The sequence below is a fragment of the Aulonocara sp. 'chitande type north' Nkhata Bay genome, linkage group LG4 (assembly GCF_057382095.1).
Source record: "Aulonocara sp. 'chitande type north' Nkhata Bay isolate Kocher_YH1m ecotype deep benthic linkage group LG4, A_spYH_male_GT1.1, whole genome shotgun sequence".
Taxonomy (NCBI): Eukaryota; Metazoa; Chordata; class Actinopteri; order Cichliformes; family Cichlidae; genus Aulonocara; species Aulonocara sp. 'chitande type north' Nkhata Bay.
In genome coordinates, this window is record NC_141347.1 from 16,556,829 (window position 1) to 16,572,064 (window position 15,236).

The 15,236-nt window shown below is 39.3% G+C and overlaps 1 protein-coding gene across 1 annotated transcript; it reads left to right on the plus strand.

Moving 5' to 3' along the window:
• Nucleotides 1–2,070: 2,070 nt before the first annotated feature.
• LOC147332283 (NACHT, LRR and PYD domains-containing protein 3-like) lies at nucleotides 2,071–14,787 on the plus strand. The gene is made up of 12 exons (XM_086290784.1): nucleotides 2,071–2,104; nucleotides 4,894–4,906; nucleotides 5,108–5,130; nucleotides 5,223–5,459; nucleotides 7,056–8,925; nucleotides 10,373–10,555; nucleotides 11,175–11,342; nucleotides 11,466–11,639; nucleotides 12,376–12,579; nucleotides 13,053–13,226; nucleotides 13,315–13,364; nucleotides 13,970–14,787. Exons 1-12 carry the CDS (start codon nucleotides 2,071–2,073, stop codon nucleotides 14,479–14,481), a joined length of 3,642 nt encoding a protein of 1,213 aa, XP_086146910.1. The 3' UTR covers nucleotides 14,482–14,787.
• The last annotated feature ends 449 nt before the right edge of the window (nucleotides 14,788–15,236 follow it).

The window sequence follows — 15,236 nt, forward strand, 5'->3', positions numbered from 1 at the left end:
AAGATGCGTTGAGAGAGTTGAGGGGACTGATAAGGAATGGGAAGGACAGCTACAGGCAGAAGATGGAGAACCAGCTTCAGCAAAACAACGTTGGTGAAGTCTGGAGAGGCCTCAGAACCATCTCAGGCCACAAACAGCAGAACTCTCTGCCTGGGAGGGATGTGAGGTGGGCAAATGAACTGAATCATTTCTTCAACAGATTTGATTCAACCATGAGACAGTCTACAACATCGGCTGCAGACTCACCCACCCCCACTGCTGCTGTTCCACCTCTGACACCTCAGACACTTCACACCTCCTCTATTCACCCTGCTCACTCCTCCCCACCCCCAACAACAGCATCCAATACACACTCAACACAAGGCTCCAGCCTGTCTCTCTCAACCACCCAGGTTAGGAGGGAACTGAGGAGGATTAATGGCAAGAAGGCAGCGGGCCCAGATGGCATCAGCTCGAGGGTCGTCAGGTCCTGCGCGGACCAACTGTGTGGGGTGATGGAGCACCTCTTCAACCTGAGCCTGAGGTTGGGAAGAGTCCCACAGCTCTGGAAAACCTCCTGTGTTGTACCAGTGCCAAAGACTTCACGCCCCAAGGACCTCAACAGCTACAGGCCGGTGGCTCTGACATCCCACCTGATGAAGACCCTGGAGCGGTTGGTCCTGGCTCAGCTTCGGCGCCTAACAAGCTCATCACTGGACCCACTTCAGTTTGCCTACCAGCCTGGCATTGGAGCGGATGATGCCGTCATTCACCTCCTACATCGTTCCCTCGCTCACCTGGAGACCGCTGGAAGCACTGTGAGAATCATGTTCTTTGATTTCTCCAGTGCCTTCAACACTATTCTTCCCTCGGTTCTGAAGGACAAGCTGGAGAACTCTGGAGTGGACCATCACCTCACTACCTGGATTTTGGACTACCTCACCGACCGACCACAGTATGTGAGGACTCAGGGCTGTGTGTCGGACAGGGTCGTCTGCAGTACGGGGGCCCCACAGGGAACGGTTCTGGCTCCGTTCCTCTTCACCATCTACACTGCAGACTTCTCCCACAATTCCACCCAGTGCTTCCTGCAGAAGTTCTCTGATGACTCTGCAATAGTCGGCCTCATCACTGATGGGGACGACAAGGAGTACAGAGGACTGACTCAAGACTTTGTGGACTGGTGCCAGCTGAACTACCTCCAGATCAACGCCAGTAAAACCAAGGAGCTGGTGGTAGACTTCCGCAGGCACAAGCATTCTCCACTGCAACCACTGAACATCCAGGGTATGGACATTGAGGCTGTGGACAGCTACAGGTACCTTGGTGTTCATCTGAACAACAGACTGGACTGGACTCATAACTCAGACGCCCTCTACAGGAAAGGGCAGAGCAGGTTGTACCTGCTGCGGAGACTCAGGTCGTTTGGGGTGGAGGGCCCACTCCTGAAGACCTTCTATGACTCTGTGGTGGCTTCTGCTATCTTTTATGGTGTGGTCTGCTGGGGCGGCAGCATCTCTGCTGGGGACAGGAAGAGACTGAACAGGGTGATCCGAAGGGCCAGCTCTGTTCTAGGATGCCCTCTGGACCCAGTGGAGGTGGTGAGTGACAGGAGAATGGCGGCTAAGCTGTCATCCCTGATGGACAACATCTCCCACCCCATGCAGCAGACTGTGACAGCACTGAGCAGCTCCTTCAGTGGGAGACTGCGGCACCCACGGTGTGGGACGGAGAGATTTCGCAGGTCTTTCCTCCCCACTGCTGTCAGACTCCACAACAAAGACTTTAACTGAACAAACACACACATCCACACATGTGCAATAACACTAAGTGCAATAATCTTTTCTGGCATCGTTGTATTTTTACTCAGTTGTATATAGCATTCGTATTCTATTTTTATCTTATTGTATATTTTTATTCTATTTTATTCTACTGTATATAGTATATTATTTTATTCTATTCTGTACAGCTGTGTACTGTATTTATTCTTATTGTATTGGTTTTTCCATGCAGTTAGTCCCCTGGCCACTAGAGGTTGCTTCTCTTTAAAAAATAGCTGGAGTCTGTTGGCTAAGACAGTCTGTCTTAGCCATGTTACGTCCCCCCCACCATGGTGGAGGCAAAGGTAGGAAGGAGACAGCAACACTGGACAACCACAATCAATGAAGGAGGAAGACCACAGAACAGTTAAGTATCAGGCAGGATTTATTGGTTGCTTGCCTGGATAGTCAAACTTAACAACAGAAAAGAAGTGGGGGAGGAGGACTGGGCGGTAGGGCTGCTCAATTAATCGAATTTTAATCATGATTACGATCTGGGCTTTCAACGATCATTAAAAATGACTGAGCCGATTATTAGCCCCTCCCTAATTTATCCGCGACACCTTAAAGGCCGGTCCGTGAAAATATTGTCGGGCATAAACCGGTCCGTGGCGCAAAAAAGGTTGGAGACCGCTGATTAAGAGGACCCGAGGGAAGCTCGGAAAGCTAAGCAGAAGTTATTTGGAGAGTGACTGCCGTTGGTTGAAAAGAGAGTTTAAAAAAAAAAAAAAAACTTCAGTGGTGTTGCACACTATTTTATATTATTTTTTTAAAGTCATTGTTAACCCTTTAAAGCCGGTCAGAGCAGCACGCTCCGTTTTGCGTAACTATTTTTAAATCCCTGTAGAACCTGAACCGTGTAAGCTAGCGCAATAATTTGTTTTGCATATGAAACCGGAGGAGTTGTACTTACATCTGATGCCATCAGCTTGTCCTCGGTCATGGTTTCGTTCCACATATAGCTTTGCAAAAATTGCATAAAAAGCGCTTGCAGGAACAAAAACATAATATTCCAGAAACACGCTTTGCCGTTCCTATCAGCTGTTCGTAACACTTCCCACAGTGAAATGATGCACATGCTGTTTTCTTTGCAAATTTGCATCATAGCATTGTTTTTTGTTTTTCCTGCAGTATATAAAAATTGCTGTATCTCCAAAATAAAACTATGAAGACACTCAAAATAAATTTCCTGTGGTGGGAAACTATTTTTTGCAACTTTATTGTATTTAAAGTTTTGAGGGATAAGCCTCTTAAATTTCTCCAAGTAGAAATATATGTAAACAAAACAAAAGCGATTTTCAATTTTTTTTGTAGTTTATTGCACTTTTTTGCAATTTATGTAATTACTATGGACTTAATGCATACATATTATTAAAATATGGGCTATAACAGTTGTATTGATGTATAGCAACTTGAAATGCTCCCACAAATGGCACTACAGCATGTAAAAAAAATAATATAAGCTCTGGTGGACTTGGTTCTATAGTAGGTCTTAAAGGGTTAAATAAATATCGTCAAATAATCGTGATCTCAATTTCAGTGAAAATAATCGTGATTATCATTTTTGCCATAATCGAGCAGCCCTACTGGGCGGTTGATCCAAATCAAAGAAATTAATAAAACAAAAAGAGGTCGATAGCTTCCAGGGCCTAACTAAAAGAAAAAGTGCAAAACAAAAGGCCTACCTAGCTACTCGAAAAAAAAGGTCAGTGAAAACATACAAGAGTGGCATCAACCGCATAACCTAGTGTGACTAACAGAGTAAAACCTACAACCAGTGTATAGGGTACCCCAGCTTACCTGTCCAGCCTCCCACCACACACAATATAAAGAAGCCTGTTCACGAATGTTTGTCAAAGCAGCCGCCAGCAGTCACCAGCTGGCCAGGGGCTGCTCATTTGTAGTAATCCTCGGCGTGTGATTGGCCAACTGGGCCCAGACCAGCCAACAGACACATGCCAATCAACTTCGAATTGGCCAATAGGTGGCGGCTTGACACCTTAAAAAATAAATAGAACACAAAAGCAAAGCCACATCTCTTGGCACATAACAGCCAACATTTGGTTTTATTACTACCTTGATTAAGATTCTCATTAAATAGCAACATGAGAAGCTACACTTGCACAAATTAAGTATTTGACACTTTAAATTTATAGGTTACAAAAGCTTTGTGAATGAGTGGATTATTATTATTTTGTACAAATAACATTTAAGACAAAAGGCCACACTGAAATCATGCACATTTTAGAAGCACAGCTGCAAAAATGGCTTTAATGTTTATTTCAATGGCACGTTACTCTTCACATATAAAATGCAAGGGACACTAATAAAGGTAAATTAAACATTTTAAAACTGGCAGTAGTCTACCGTGAATGGGTTTACCTTAACAAATTAATAACGTGTTTGCTATTACTATCTGAACATAGAAAAAATAACTCACCAAACCGGTGGTGTTACATTGTATCTGATTCTTTACACAATGTACAAAGCAAGAGAGGGAGAGAGAGAAAAAGAGAGCGCAAGAGATAGAGAGATAGAGAGAGTGAAAACGATCAAGTGAACAGAGAGAGATTCACCCAGCCAACTCTCATATTTACTGCAGCTACTACAGGACATCGAACACAAAGGTAAGATAAATATATTAACCACATATCACATTCACCCAATCAAATATCTTAGATGTCAATGATCATTAATTCTCTGAATGCTTCATTTTTTTTTCTTACTTTTACTTTTACAGACACCGGATGCGGTTGTAAAGCCACAGCACTAATGCGATAGAGCGTGGTAGCCTAGATCGCACTTAAACGCTTTGAGTCATTGAGCTGACACAGAAGAACAAACATGGGCAGCCAATGCTCTACGCACAGGAGGGGTCAAAGGCAAAACAACAAATCTGACCAAAAGAAAAAGGTTGTTTGCAGCACAGAGGAAAGTGGAGCAAATTCCTCCCTCCTAAGACGGCCGTCTGTGCAGGGGCTGGGGACTGCATTGAAGGAAGCAGAAGAGCATTTATCCAGACATGCAGAAGAAACATCTGGAAAAAACAACTGTAGTGAGTGCACATGACTGTGCTACTGTCCTACTGCTGAAGGTAACACCTTCAGGTGAGATTTCATTATTTTTCATTCATAAAAAAACTGTTTAGTCTTTTATTATCACACTGATTTTATTAAAAAAAAAAAACCCGAATATACAATCAGTGTAACAACATAAATATAAGATGCAACTCTTACCCTTTTCTTTTAAAACATAATATGGTTTACACATTAACCACTTACAGTAACTTTGTTTCTGTCCTTTGTCAGTCCTTGCTTCAGCAACAAAAATGGTGAGTTAAAGTTAATAATTTTAAGACAAACTCTGGTCATAAAATACCCATTAAAATGCAGTCTCTTACAATTAATTTGTGTTTTTTTAAAGAAGCTGACTGGGTGGACAGCAACAGGTCTAAGCTCATTCAAAGCGTCACTTTAGTGATGCCAATAGCAGATGAAATGAGACAGCAAAAAATGATCCATAAAGAGACCTACAACAAAATTGATGCTGCAACAACAAGCCAGGACAAGATGAGGGAACTCTACAACGCCCTGACTACTCAAGAAGTCAAATCTGCTTTCTTCAGAAGCCTCCAAGAAATTCAGCCGGAGACATGTGAAAGTATGTAAGGTGTTTGGGTGAAACATTTTCAACTGCCCTGTTATCTCTTTTGTTTTTCATTTAATGCATAAAATATAAGATAGCTATGACATGCAGATAATTCTGCAAAAGTTGTTGAGAAGGCTTTCTATACTTTGCCACGTTAAAGGATAATACATAACTAAAGGCTAGCTAGTAAGATTTTTGCATAAAATCTAAGCACATAAAATCTGTGGAAATATTTTCTGTGTTAAAAAAATGTTTTAGACTCAGATACTTTAGTGCATATTTGGAACCAAGCTCACTTTTTCAGATCCAAGTAAACTGATCTCAACAAGTAGATCACTGCATTTGGCTATAGGTGTGGTTGTAGCACAAAACGCACACCAGTACCTCCAACACACAGCTACAAGCTGCTCCGGGTCACTCAGCTTTCTGAAATGATTTCTCTGCTTTCTAAGATGTGGTCCCAACTCTGTTAACAAGAGCTCAAACAGCGACACCGAATATATGTATGATAGTGGTGTAATGAAAATTCAAGTGCTCGATCAAACCATGAATTTGCCCCTGCTACTGCCTTTTCAGAAAAAATGGATGAACCCAGAATTTCTTTGTTTTTTGTTTAGAAACAACAGGACGGACTTAATTAGTTTCACAGGTTCTCAGATGGCAAATCTTATGCAAAAACACGTGTTCGGTGTGTAATGGCCTGAACGCTGAACACGTGGATACACATTGTTGGGTGTAACGAGTTATAAAGTAATGCATTGCTGTAATTACTTTGGATTTTTCAGTAATGGAGTAAGTTAACGTGTTACTATACTAAATTCAGTAATTACACAACAGTTACAGTAGAGAGGAAAAAAAATCAGATGTTTATTTTCCTGCGTCCTTCCTGCGCTACAATCAGCTGATTTGTGTTTGTATGCGTGGGGAGGAAAATGCTGAAGAAGTATATCAATGCAGCTTTTGAGAAGTGGCGATATGGACATTACTAATTTGTATTGCCCAAAAGGACAAAAGTGCAACGGTAAAGTCGAAACTATAATTCGGACTAAAAAAATGCATAATTGGTAACACAACTTTGGTTCTTTACAAGGACAGCATGCTAACACCCAACTAGTCAAAAACCCAGAGTAATTTTAAACTGAATCCAACCCCAGCCCAGCACCCAAAGTCTGATCTTCAACAGGTAACAAAGGCAGTGATGAGCAGTCAGGCTTGAAGTGTCTAGAGAAATAGTGGCGATCAATTGGAATTGTCTATGGACTGAAAGTTGATTCTGTTCATCTGAACCAAGCGTTTTCAGCGGGAGAAACATTTCATCACCCGTAACTTCTTCAGTCTTCAGGTTTCCCTGACCTTGTAAACAGTACATTTGCATACAGTTGTGTAACTAACTAAGTCCTCTGGTTAGTAATTAAATAACATGCTGCATTACTTTAAAGAACTCAACACTGTACATATATACATATATAAATAGTTGAGTAATAGAGTCCACACAGACAACAAACAGACTTGTTGGAAGAAACAAGAAATTTAAAAAGAATCTAATGCTGGAACTAGACCAGGGATAATGATAGTTATAAGATTGTTCTTTTTCCTCTTCACCTACAGCAGAAGATGTCATCAAGGAGGTCATCAAAAAGAACAAAGAATATCTGAGGCAGAAGTGTCAGCGGCAGCGAGAAGGCACTGAAAAGACTACTATTGAGGAAAAATCATTGGATAAAATTTACACAGAGCTTCACATTATAAAAGGGGAGAGTGAACATGTCAATGAACAACATGAGATCTGGGAGATTGAAGATAAAGCAAGGAATCAAACTGTTGAGGGTACTAGAATCAACTGTAATGACATCTTTAAACATGAGCAAGACGACAAAGAAGTGAAAGCAATCAGGACTGTGATGACAAAGGGAATCGCTGGCATTGGAAAAACTGTCTCTGTGAAGAAGTTCATCCTTGACTGGGCAGATGGAAAAGCCAATCAGGACTTGGACTTCATCTTTATGTTTCCATTCAGGGAGCTAAATTTGGTCCAAGATGATCAGATTAGCTTTGAGAACCTTGTGAAAACATTCCATCCAGAACTTAAAACCATAGCAGTTGCGAAAGCTTTGGCTGATCGTGAAGTTTTGTTCATCTTTGATGGTCTCGATGAAAGTCAACTTCAGCTGAAATTCAAAACGACCACAATACTGGATGATGCTACGAAGGTGTCCTCAGTGGACACTCTGGTGACCAACCTTATCAGGAAACATCTTCTTCCCTCTGCACTTGTTTGGATTACCTCAAGACCAGGAGCAGTTCAACGCATTCCTCGTGAGTATGTTTACCAGTGGACCGAGGTCAGAGGATTTGATGATCCACAAAAAATAGAGTACTTCAGAAAAAGAGTTGAGGACAAAGCAGTCGCTGAAAAAATAATTGAACACATAACAATGTCACGGAGCCTGTACATTATGTGTCACATACCTATCTTCTGTTGGATTGCTGTACATGTTTTTGAGTATTTGATGCATAAAATGGGAAACACCAAAGATGGAAACCAAAAAATACCCACAACTCTTACTGGGATGTACACACACTTCCTTCTTATTCAGATGACGATAGCTAATGAAAAATATGGCAACCAGGAAGACCAGGAAGAGCCTGATACAGCAGAGCTTTTTAAGTCAAATGAAGAGTTCATTTTGAAATTAGGCAGGTTGGCTTTTGAGCAACTGGAAAAACGCCAGATCATATTCACTGCTGAAGACCTGAAGAAGTATGATATAGATATAACGAAAGCTGGAGTTTACTGCGGGTTGTGTACAGCAATATTCAAAGAAGAGAGTGTGTTCCTAACAAAGAAACTTTACTGCTTTGTGCATCTGACAGTTCAAGAGTATTTTGCTGCTCTCTTTGTATATCACAGTTTTGCAAACAAAAAAATCGATTCTGAAAGTCTCAAGGATTTCATGCTAAAAGGGTCTGATGAAGAGCTCAAGACTATCTTGGAAAGTGATCCAGTGGATCTACCTTTGAATGAACTGATTGAAATTACAATAGCTAATTCGGCTCTTAGAACGACCGGAGAACTGGACATGTTCCTCAGGTTCCTTATTGGCTTTTCGCTACAATCATCAGAAGAACCACTTCAAAGCCTGATTCAGCAGACTGAAGAGCATTCAACAAATATTGAGGAAATTCGGTCAAGTCTATTAGAAATAGATTTGTTTGACTGCTCAGCTGAAAGATGTCTAAACCTTGTCCACTGCCTGACTGAGTTGAAAGACAATTCCCTACATGATTCAGTACGTAAGTATCTGAAACCAAATTGTTTTCCTGAATCACCGCTCTCTCCTGTTGAGTGTTCAGCTTTGGCTGACTTGATTCTGATGTCAAACACACCTCTGGATGAATTCAATCTCAAGAAATACAGACCATCAGGAAAAGGTATCTTTAGACTTCTTCCAGCTGTGAGGAACTGCAAAAAGGCAAGGTAAGTCTATAGTGAAGCAAATCTATCAGACAAACACCAGTGAAACTGTAGGTCTAACATATGTCAGTGTACTTTGATATATTGGTATGCCAGTTCAGAAGAGTCATAACAAGACTACAGTGTGAAATATAGTTTACGGTTATGATCAATGGAGTCTTTGCAGTCTTTGCTGCTTTGTCTGGCACTGTGAAATAAAAAAAGCTGTTTAAAATGAAACAGAAAGAAAACACAGCGGAATTGAGGCCTTAGAATTAGGTGCTCAGTGCTATGGGTGATTAGTGGGAATAACTGTGCACATACCATGTTACTGTCCCATATAGAATAAATAAAATTAATCAAAACCATTTAACTGAGCACAGGTTTTGTAGAATAAGGAGGGGATGTTTTTCTCATTATCATTTAATATTTTAATATGCCATTATTAGTTCATTAGAAGTATATAACCAGCTTTGCATTAAGCATGAATTGAAGTTTTTGATCTTACATTATTCTTTGCATTACAGTGATGGTGATAACTTTAATTTGATCTTTCTTACAGGTACCAGAATAATAACATGATTTTCCATTGCAGATGTAACCATGATCATTCCATACACATTGCAGTTTGTTGCTCATTTTAGAGTTGTGCTCAAGGTAATTAAAGGTTAAAAGCTACAGCCAGCGCGAGTCTGGCTGATCTATGGAGGGCAAAGGCTTTGAGCTTGGAAGGCCGCACGCGCTTACACAGCACTTATAAGATGTCATTCTTGGTGATTTTGTGCTTAGTCATGTTTTAATATGTTTTAAGTAGAAGTAGCTGATCCAGCAATATTCATTTAATATTATATACTTGATTTAGAGCAATACACACTGATGGTCTTAATAAATGAAAGAGTCCTTGTAGCTGCCATGTTGTGTCTCAGCAGGGTACAGACGGTTCCAGGAGAAGGGGGGCAGTTAGCGTCTGCCCTCGGGAAGGAGACAATGTTATTCTTTGTGTTAAATAAAATTGTCAACATTGATTGTATTACACCTGTCACTACGCATGAGGGGGCGTTCTAATACCCTGATTTCATAAAACTATGGAGATGTGTTTTTTGAGATGAGATCTGAGACTGTCTGCATACAGTGTCCATCTCCCACGTGTGTGATCATTAAATCATCGTTTGACTCAACCCGACCGGACCAGTGTTGTTATTGTGGGTTTTTCCTCTGGTGTCCATCTCCAATATTTTTGAACCATAACAGTTTCTAGTGCTGAGTTGGAAAAAATTATATCATTTTTACTGTAAAAATTCTTCAGATTAGACAACAAATACCGTATTTTCACCGTATATATATATATATGTATATATGTATATATATATATATATATGCTAGCAAATGATCTACATGCCTTTAAAACTCTACATTGCACAATGATCTTTTTAAAAAAATTAATTTAATTTAATCAAATTGTTTTTTGCAGAATCTCAGGCTTGGATCTTAGTGTTTCGGAATATAAAACGATCTCTTCAGCTCTTTGCATACCACACTCTGTGTTAACTGAGCTGCACCTAGTCAATAACACATTTCTAAGCAGGGACTATGAAGGTGCAGAAATCTTGGCTGACAGACTAAAATATTCTCAGTGTAAACTAGAGGCTCTAAGGTTGGTAAAATTATCATTTTGAGGGTTTTTTCTTTCTTTTTTTTGTACGATCTGTCATTTCTTATTATGATTTTGTGCTTTTTGAACAGTGTGCTTATATATTCACTGGAAACTTTGTTAGGTGTACCTGGCTAGTAGTGGGCTGTACCTTTTAACTTCAGATGTCTTCTTAACTTCTTCATGACATAGATTCAACAAGGTTCTGGGAACATTCTTCAGAGAGCTTTGTATGGTTTCCTGCTTGAAACTGTTGTTTCCAGACAATCCCCCTGTAACCATACACATGTGTATACTATGGTTACAAAGGAATTGACATGGTCAGGTAGACTGTGGTGTTTAAATGATTCTCTATTAGTATTAACTAATCAGTAGTTAGTACTAACAGAGAATCTGAGTGTCTTGTCAAACAAACATGACACATTCCCAGTCACTTAAATCACCTTTCTTTTCCATTGTGACTCTCGGTTTGAAGTTCAGTGGGACATCTTGTTTCTACATGCCTAATTGCACTGGGTTGCTGCTGTGTGACTGGTTGACTAGATTTGTGAACAGGTATAGCTGACATAGTGGTGAATGTTATCATGTGGATCTTTTCACCTATTGTCCTTTACCCTTGCAGTCTTTCTGGTGAAGAACTCACAGAACAACAGGCTGAAGATTTGGCATCAGCCATCCAATCAGTAATCTCAAATCTAAGAGAACTGGAGTTGAGTGGCAACATCCTGAGGGACTCACTATGTTCTGTGCTGTCAGTTGGATTAAGATCCCAGAAACTGGAGAAGCTCAGGTCCGTTTTATATGTTATTCTTCATCTAATTTTTTGGCTTTCTCATATGTCAGAAATTCAGTTGCTCTGAAAAATTTCAGCCAGATAAAAACAACAATCCAATTTTATTCTCTGCAACAAAAGACTGAACCGAAATCCAAAGCCTGAGAAAATCTGTGAAGAGTTAGTGGCAGCGTTTAAATCCAGCACCTGTTATCTGAGAGAGCTGCAACTGAACTACGTCAATTTTAAAGACTCAGAAATGAAGAAACTGTCAGCAGAGCTGATGAGCACGAAATGTAAACTGGAGGCATTAAGGTAAAATTCTTTACTAAAAAGTAATTATTGGTATTATTAAAGTTTAGTCAACAGGAAGAAAGCTCAGTTTGAAATATTTTAACTCTAAGTACTTTTGACATGGAGTATCATGGTTGTGATGCTGGTGAACAGATTCTCAGTGGGGAAATTTAACTTGTTTTTTCTAGTGTTACTATTTAGGAAAAATCTGTTTATTTATTATAAATATCATAAATATAATTTATTTATCATTCAACAACACAAGATTAGAATGAAAAACAAAGATTGTCATTCTAATCTTGTGCTGTTGAATTGAACAGCACTTGGCAAATTTATTAGACTACCTGTCATAAAACAATAAATAATATCGACATATAACTAAAACAATTTTTCTGTTCAGAAATGCAAGTAATAATTGTAACATGGCACAATAATTAGAAAAAAAAAAAAATAAGGTCGTTTTTAAATTCATGGATAATAGCAATGATTGTATATTAGCATTAAAATGTCATTTTGATTAAAGTGCTTTTGCATACTGGTGGATTACACCATTACACAAGCATTAAAAAAGATATGATTATAATTTTTAATAAAGATATAGTTACCACTGCAGCTGTGGCATAAACCTCTCACACAGTCTAATAAATGTGTTAAGAACTGTATATGAGGAAAAATGAGAATTATTGTCACAGTAATGTTTTCTTTCATTTATTTCAAATATTTTGGTAATTATTGTATCGCAACATTTTCCATCCAGTCTCACTCACAACAAAGTCACAGAGAAAGGCTGTGAAATGCTGGCCTCAGCACTCAGCTCCAGACCTCCCCACCTGAAAGAGTTGGACCTGAGCTACAATGACCTACAAGACTCTGACAGGTTTAAAAACACTCAGGTTAGTACAAAAAATAACTCAGACAAAAGGTCATGCTTTTTAAAAAGAGAAACTGAATATACGGTACAGTTGAGTTGCATTTCAAAAATGAGAGATAATTAGAAGGAACTGAACATGATTTACTGATATACAGAATTCAGCTAATTTAACGTTCAGTTAAATTTGCTCAGTTAAGTACGTGGATTTGAGGCTGATTGGCCTCAAGAAGGTGCGCAGAAACATGATCGGACTAGTCTGTAATGTCGCAATGAGCTTGACAGCGTGGGAAAGTGAAAGTGACGTAAGCTTAGATTAGCCACCAAACGCATGGGAAGCAGACAGATGTGTGACTGCAGGTCTTCCTTATTGAACTTAAGCATAACACTTTTTTGCAATAATTTTTGCAATCTAATCATTTGATATCACTCAAAAAAAGTGAGAGGCACAAAGTGCTGTCCAAAGGGACACTGAGAAAAAGCTATGAAATGGCACTTGTGTTATGACAGAAAGTCAAACTTGGCACTGATGAGAGCATCTACCACTCATTGTTTGCTTTCTGTAGGCTATCATTTTGTAAAGTGACAGACGATGGAGGCTCCTCTTTGGTCTCAGCTCTAAACTTGAAACCCTGCAGTCTCAAAGATCTGGACCTCAGCTTTAATAATCTCACTGATGACATAGTCCAGATGCTGAAGGAAAAACAGAGGGATTCATGCTGCAGTCTGGAAAAACTCAAGTATGGAAAACCAATAACAAACACAGTTTTATACTTGATAATATTATAATAATGTTTGCAAGTTGATTTTTATCATTATTCCCATCAGTGTGGACCAAAACGCAGAATGCTGGGTTGACCTGAAGCTGCTGAGACAGTGTAAGAAAACCTTTTCTTGTTCCTGAAATGTTACATGCTACATGTGATTTGCATCCATGCAGTTATATTTGCAAGTGTTTACAAGTCCCTAAACATTTTCCAAATCAGGATGAATATACAAAAATGAACAATGGTGATTTATTATAAATAATATTTTCTACATCACGAAAGTGTAAAGTCCAATGCGGCCTTGTGCTTAATCAATGATAGTCTATAGTTTAAAGTCATATCCAAATTAGAGCTTTTTCTGTGGCCAAGGGACAATGTTCTGTATAAAAGCGGCTTTCATTTATTCCAGATCTGTTAACTCAACTGGTATAAGGGCAATCAGATACAATCCACATTCCTCATGCATCAAAGTTAAAACATTTAATGTAAAACAACAAGAATAACAACCAGGAAAGAACTATGCAAAATGAATGTTCACGTAAACAGTTTACACAGCATGTCAATTGTATGAACAGGGACTTGGGGAAATGTATAAATACTAAGTAACCTAGCTTTTTTTTAAAAGTTTGATGATACAATAACCAGAGATGAAGAACCATACTTACATAATATTACTATTACAAGTAATTAATTGTTTTTGCATGCTCTGATTCCAGTTGCCTGTGACCTAACACTTGACCCAAACACAGCAGGTGTGAATATTATTTTAACCAAGGAGAACAGAATGGCAGAATATGCCCCAGAAAAGCAACCATATCCTGATCATCCAGACAGATTTAATACCCTCCAGGTTCTCTGTGAAGAAGGTCTGACAGGTCGCCATTACTGGGAGGCTAAGTGTTCTCATGCTAACGTTGGAGTGGCATATAAAAGCATTGACCGGGAGGGAGACTTTGCCTCTGACTATTCATTGGGAAAGAATGAAAAGTCTTGGTGCTGGATGAATGATGGTTGTTTTTATCATAACAATTCCTGTATAAACTTTGCAGCACTTTATAGTCCTATCATAGGAGTTTACCTGGACTGGCCGGCAGGGATTTTGTCCTTCTTTAAAGTCTCTCCTGATACAGTTACCCACCTGTACACCGTGAACACAACCTTCACTGAACCACTCCATGCTGGTTTCAGTCTGGATAATGGATCAGTTTACCTCTGTAAAATTAAGTAGGTAGACATTTTGGATGAAAGGAAAGGGACCCTATACAGTTTACCATACATTGCATTACAGTATACTACAGCCCTGTCACACATGGAACAAGTAAGCCGGTTGGCTATGTGATCGTGGCTTTGATTATTTTTTTAATGTTTGTCAGGGTCTTATCCAGACATACCAAGAGTAGCAATATATACACACAAAACTGATGGAGAAAGACTCTTTGTATTGTCAGTGTCAGCATTAGTTAACTGTACTTTTTTTGTATTTAGCTCTCCCTTTTTTTGACACCACAAGCAATGTCTGGAAAGGTGCTGTACTTAATTAAAAAAAATAAAAATCGCGTTTGTTCATTTTATTTTCTTGCACCTCATACACTATGGCTGGATCACCCCAGAATTGGGAATGATAGCGATGCAGAACTGCCAAAAAAAAAAGTATTGTTATTCTTTGCACACTTCATGATTCGATTTCCCTGGAAATAGGTGAACCTCACCCTAAAGGCTTTTATTGGTTGGACTGCATTCCTTGTGACACTCCTCTTTACTTATCTACTTTGACTGACTAGGGTGAAGGGAAAAGACATATCAGATGTTGTTGGTTTTAGGAAGAATATTTATTGCTCAAACACAAGATATAAGAATCACAAACATTTACCAAGAATCACAAACTGACTTAAGACTAATAGAAGCAAAATGCTGGTTTTATCAGTGTTGCCAATTCAAATTCTAAACTAAATCATTCAATCACTGTGTTTCTCTTTGGTTACT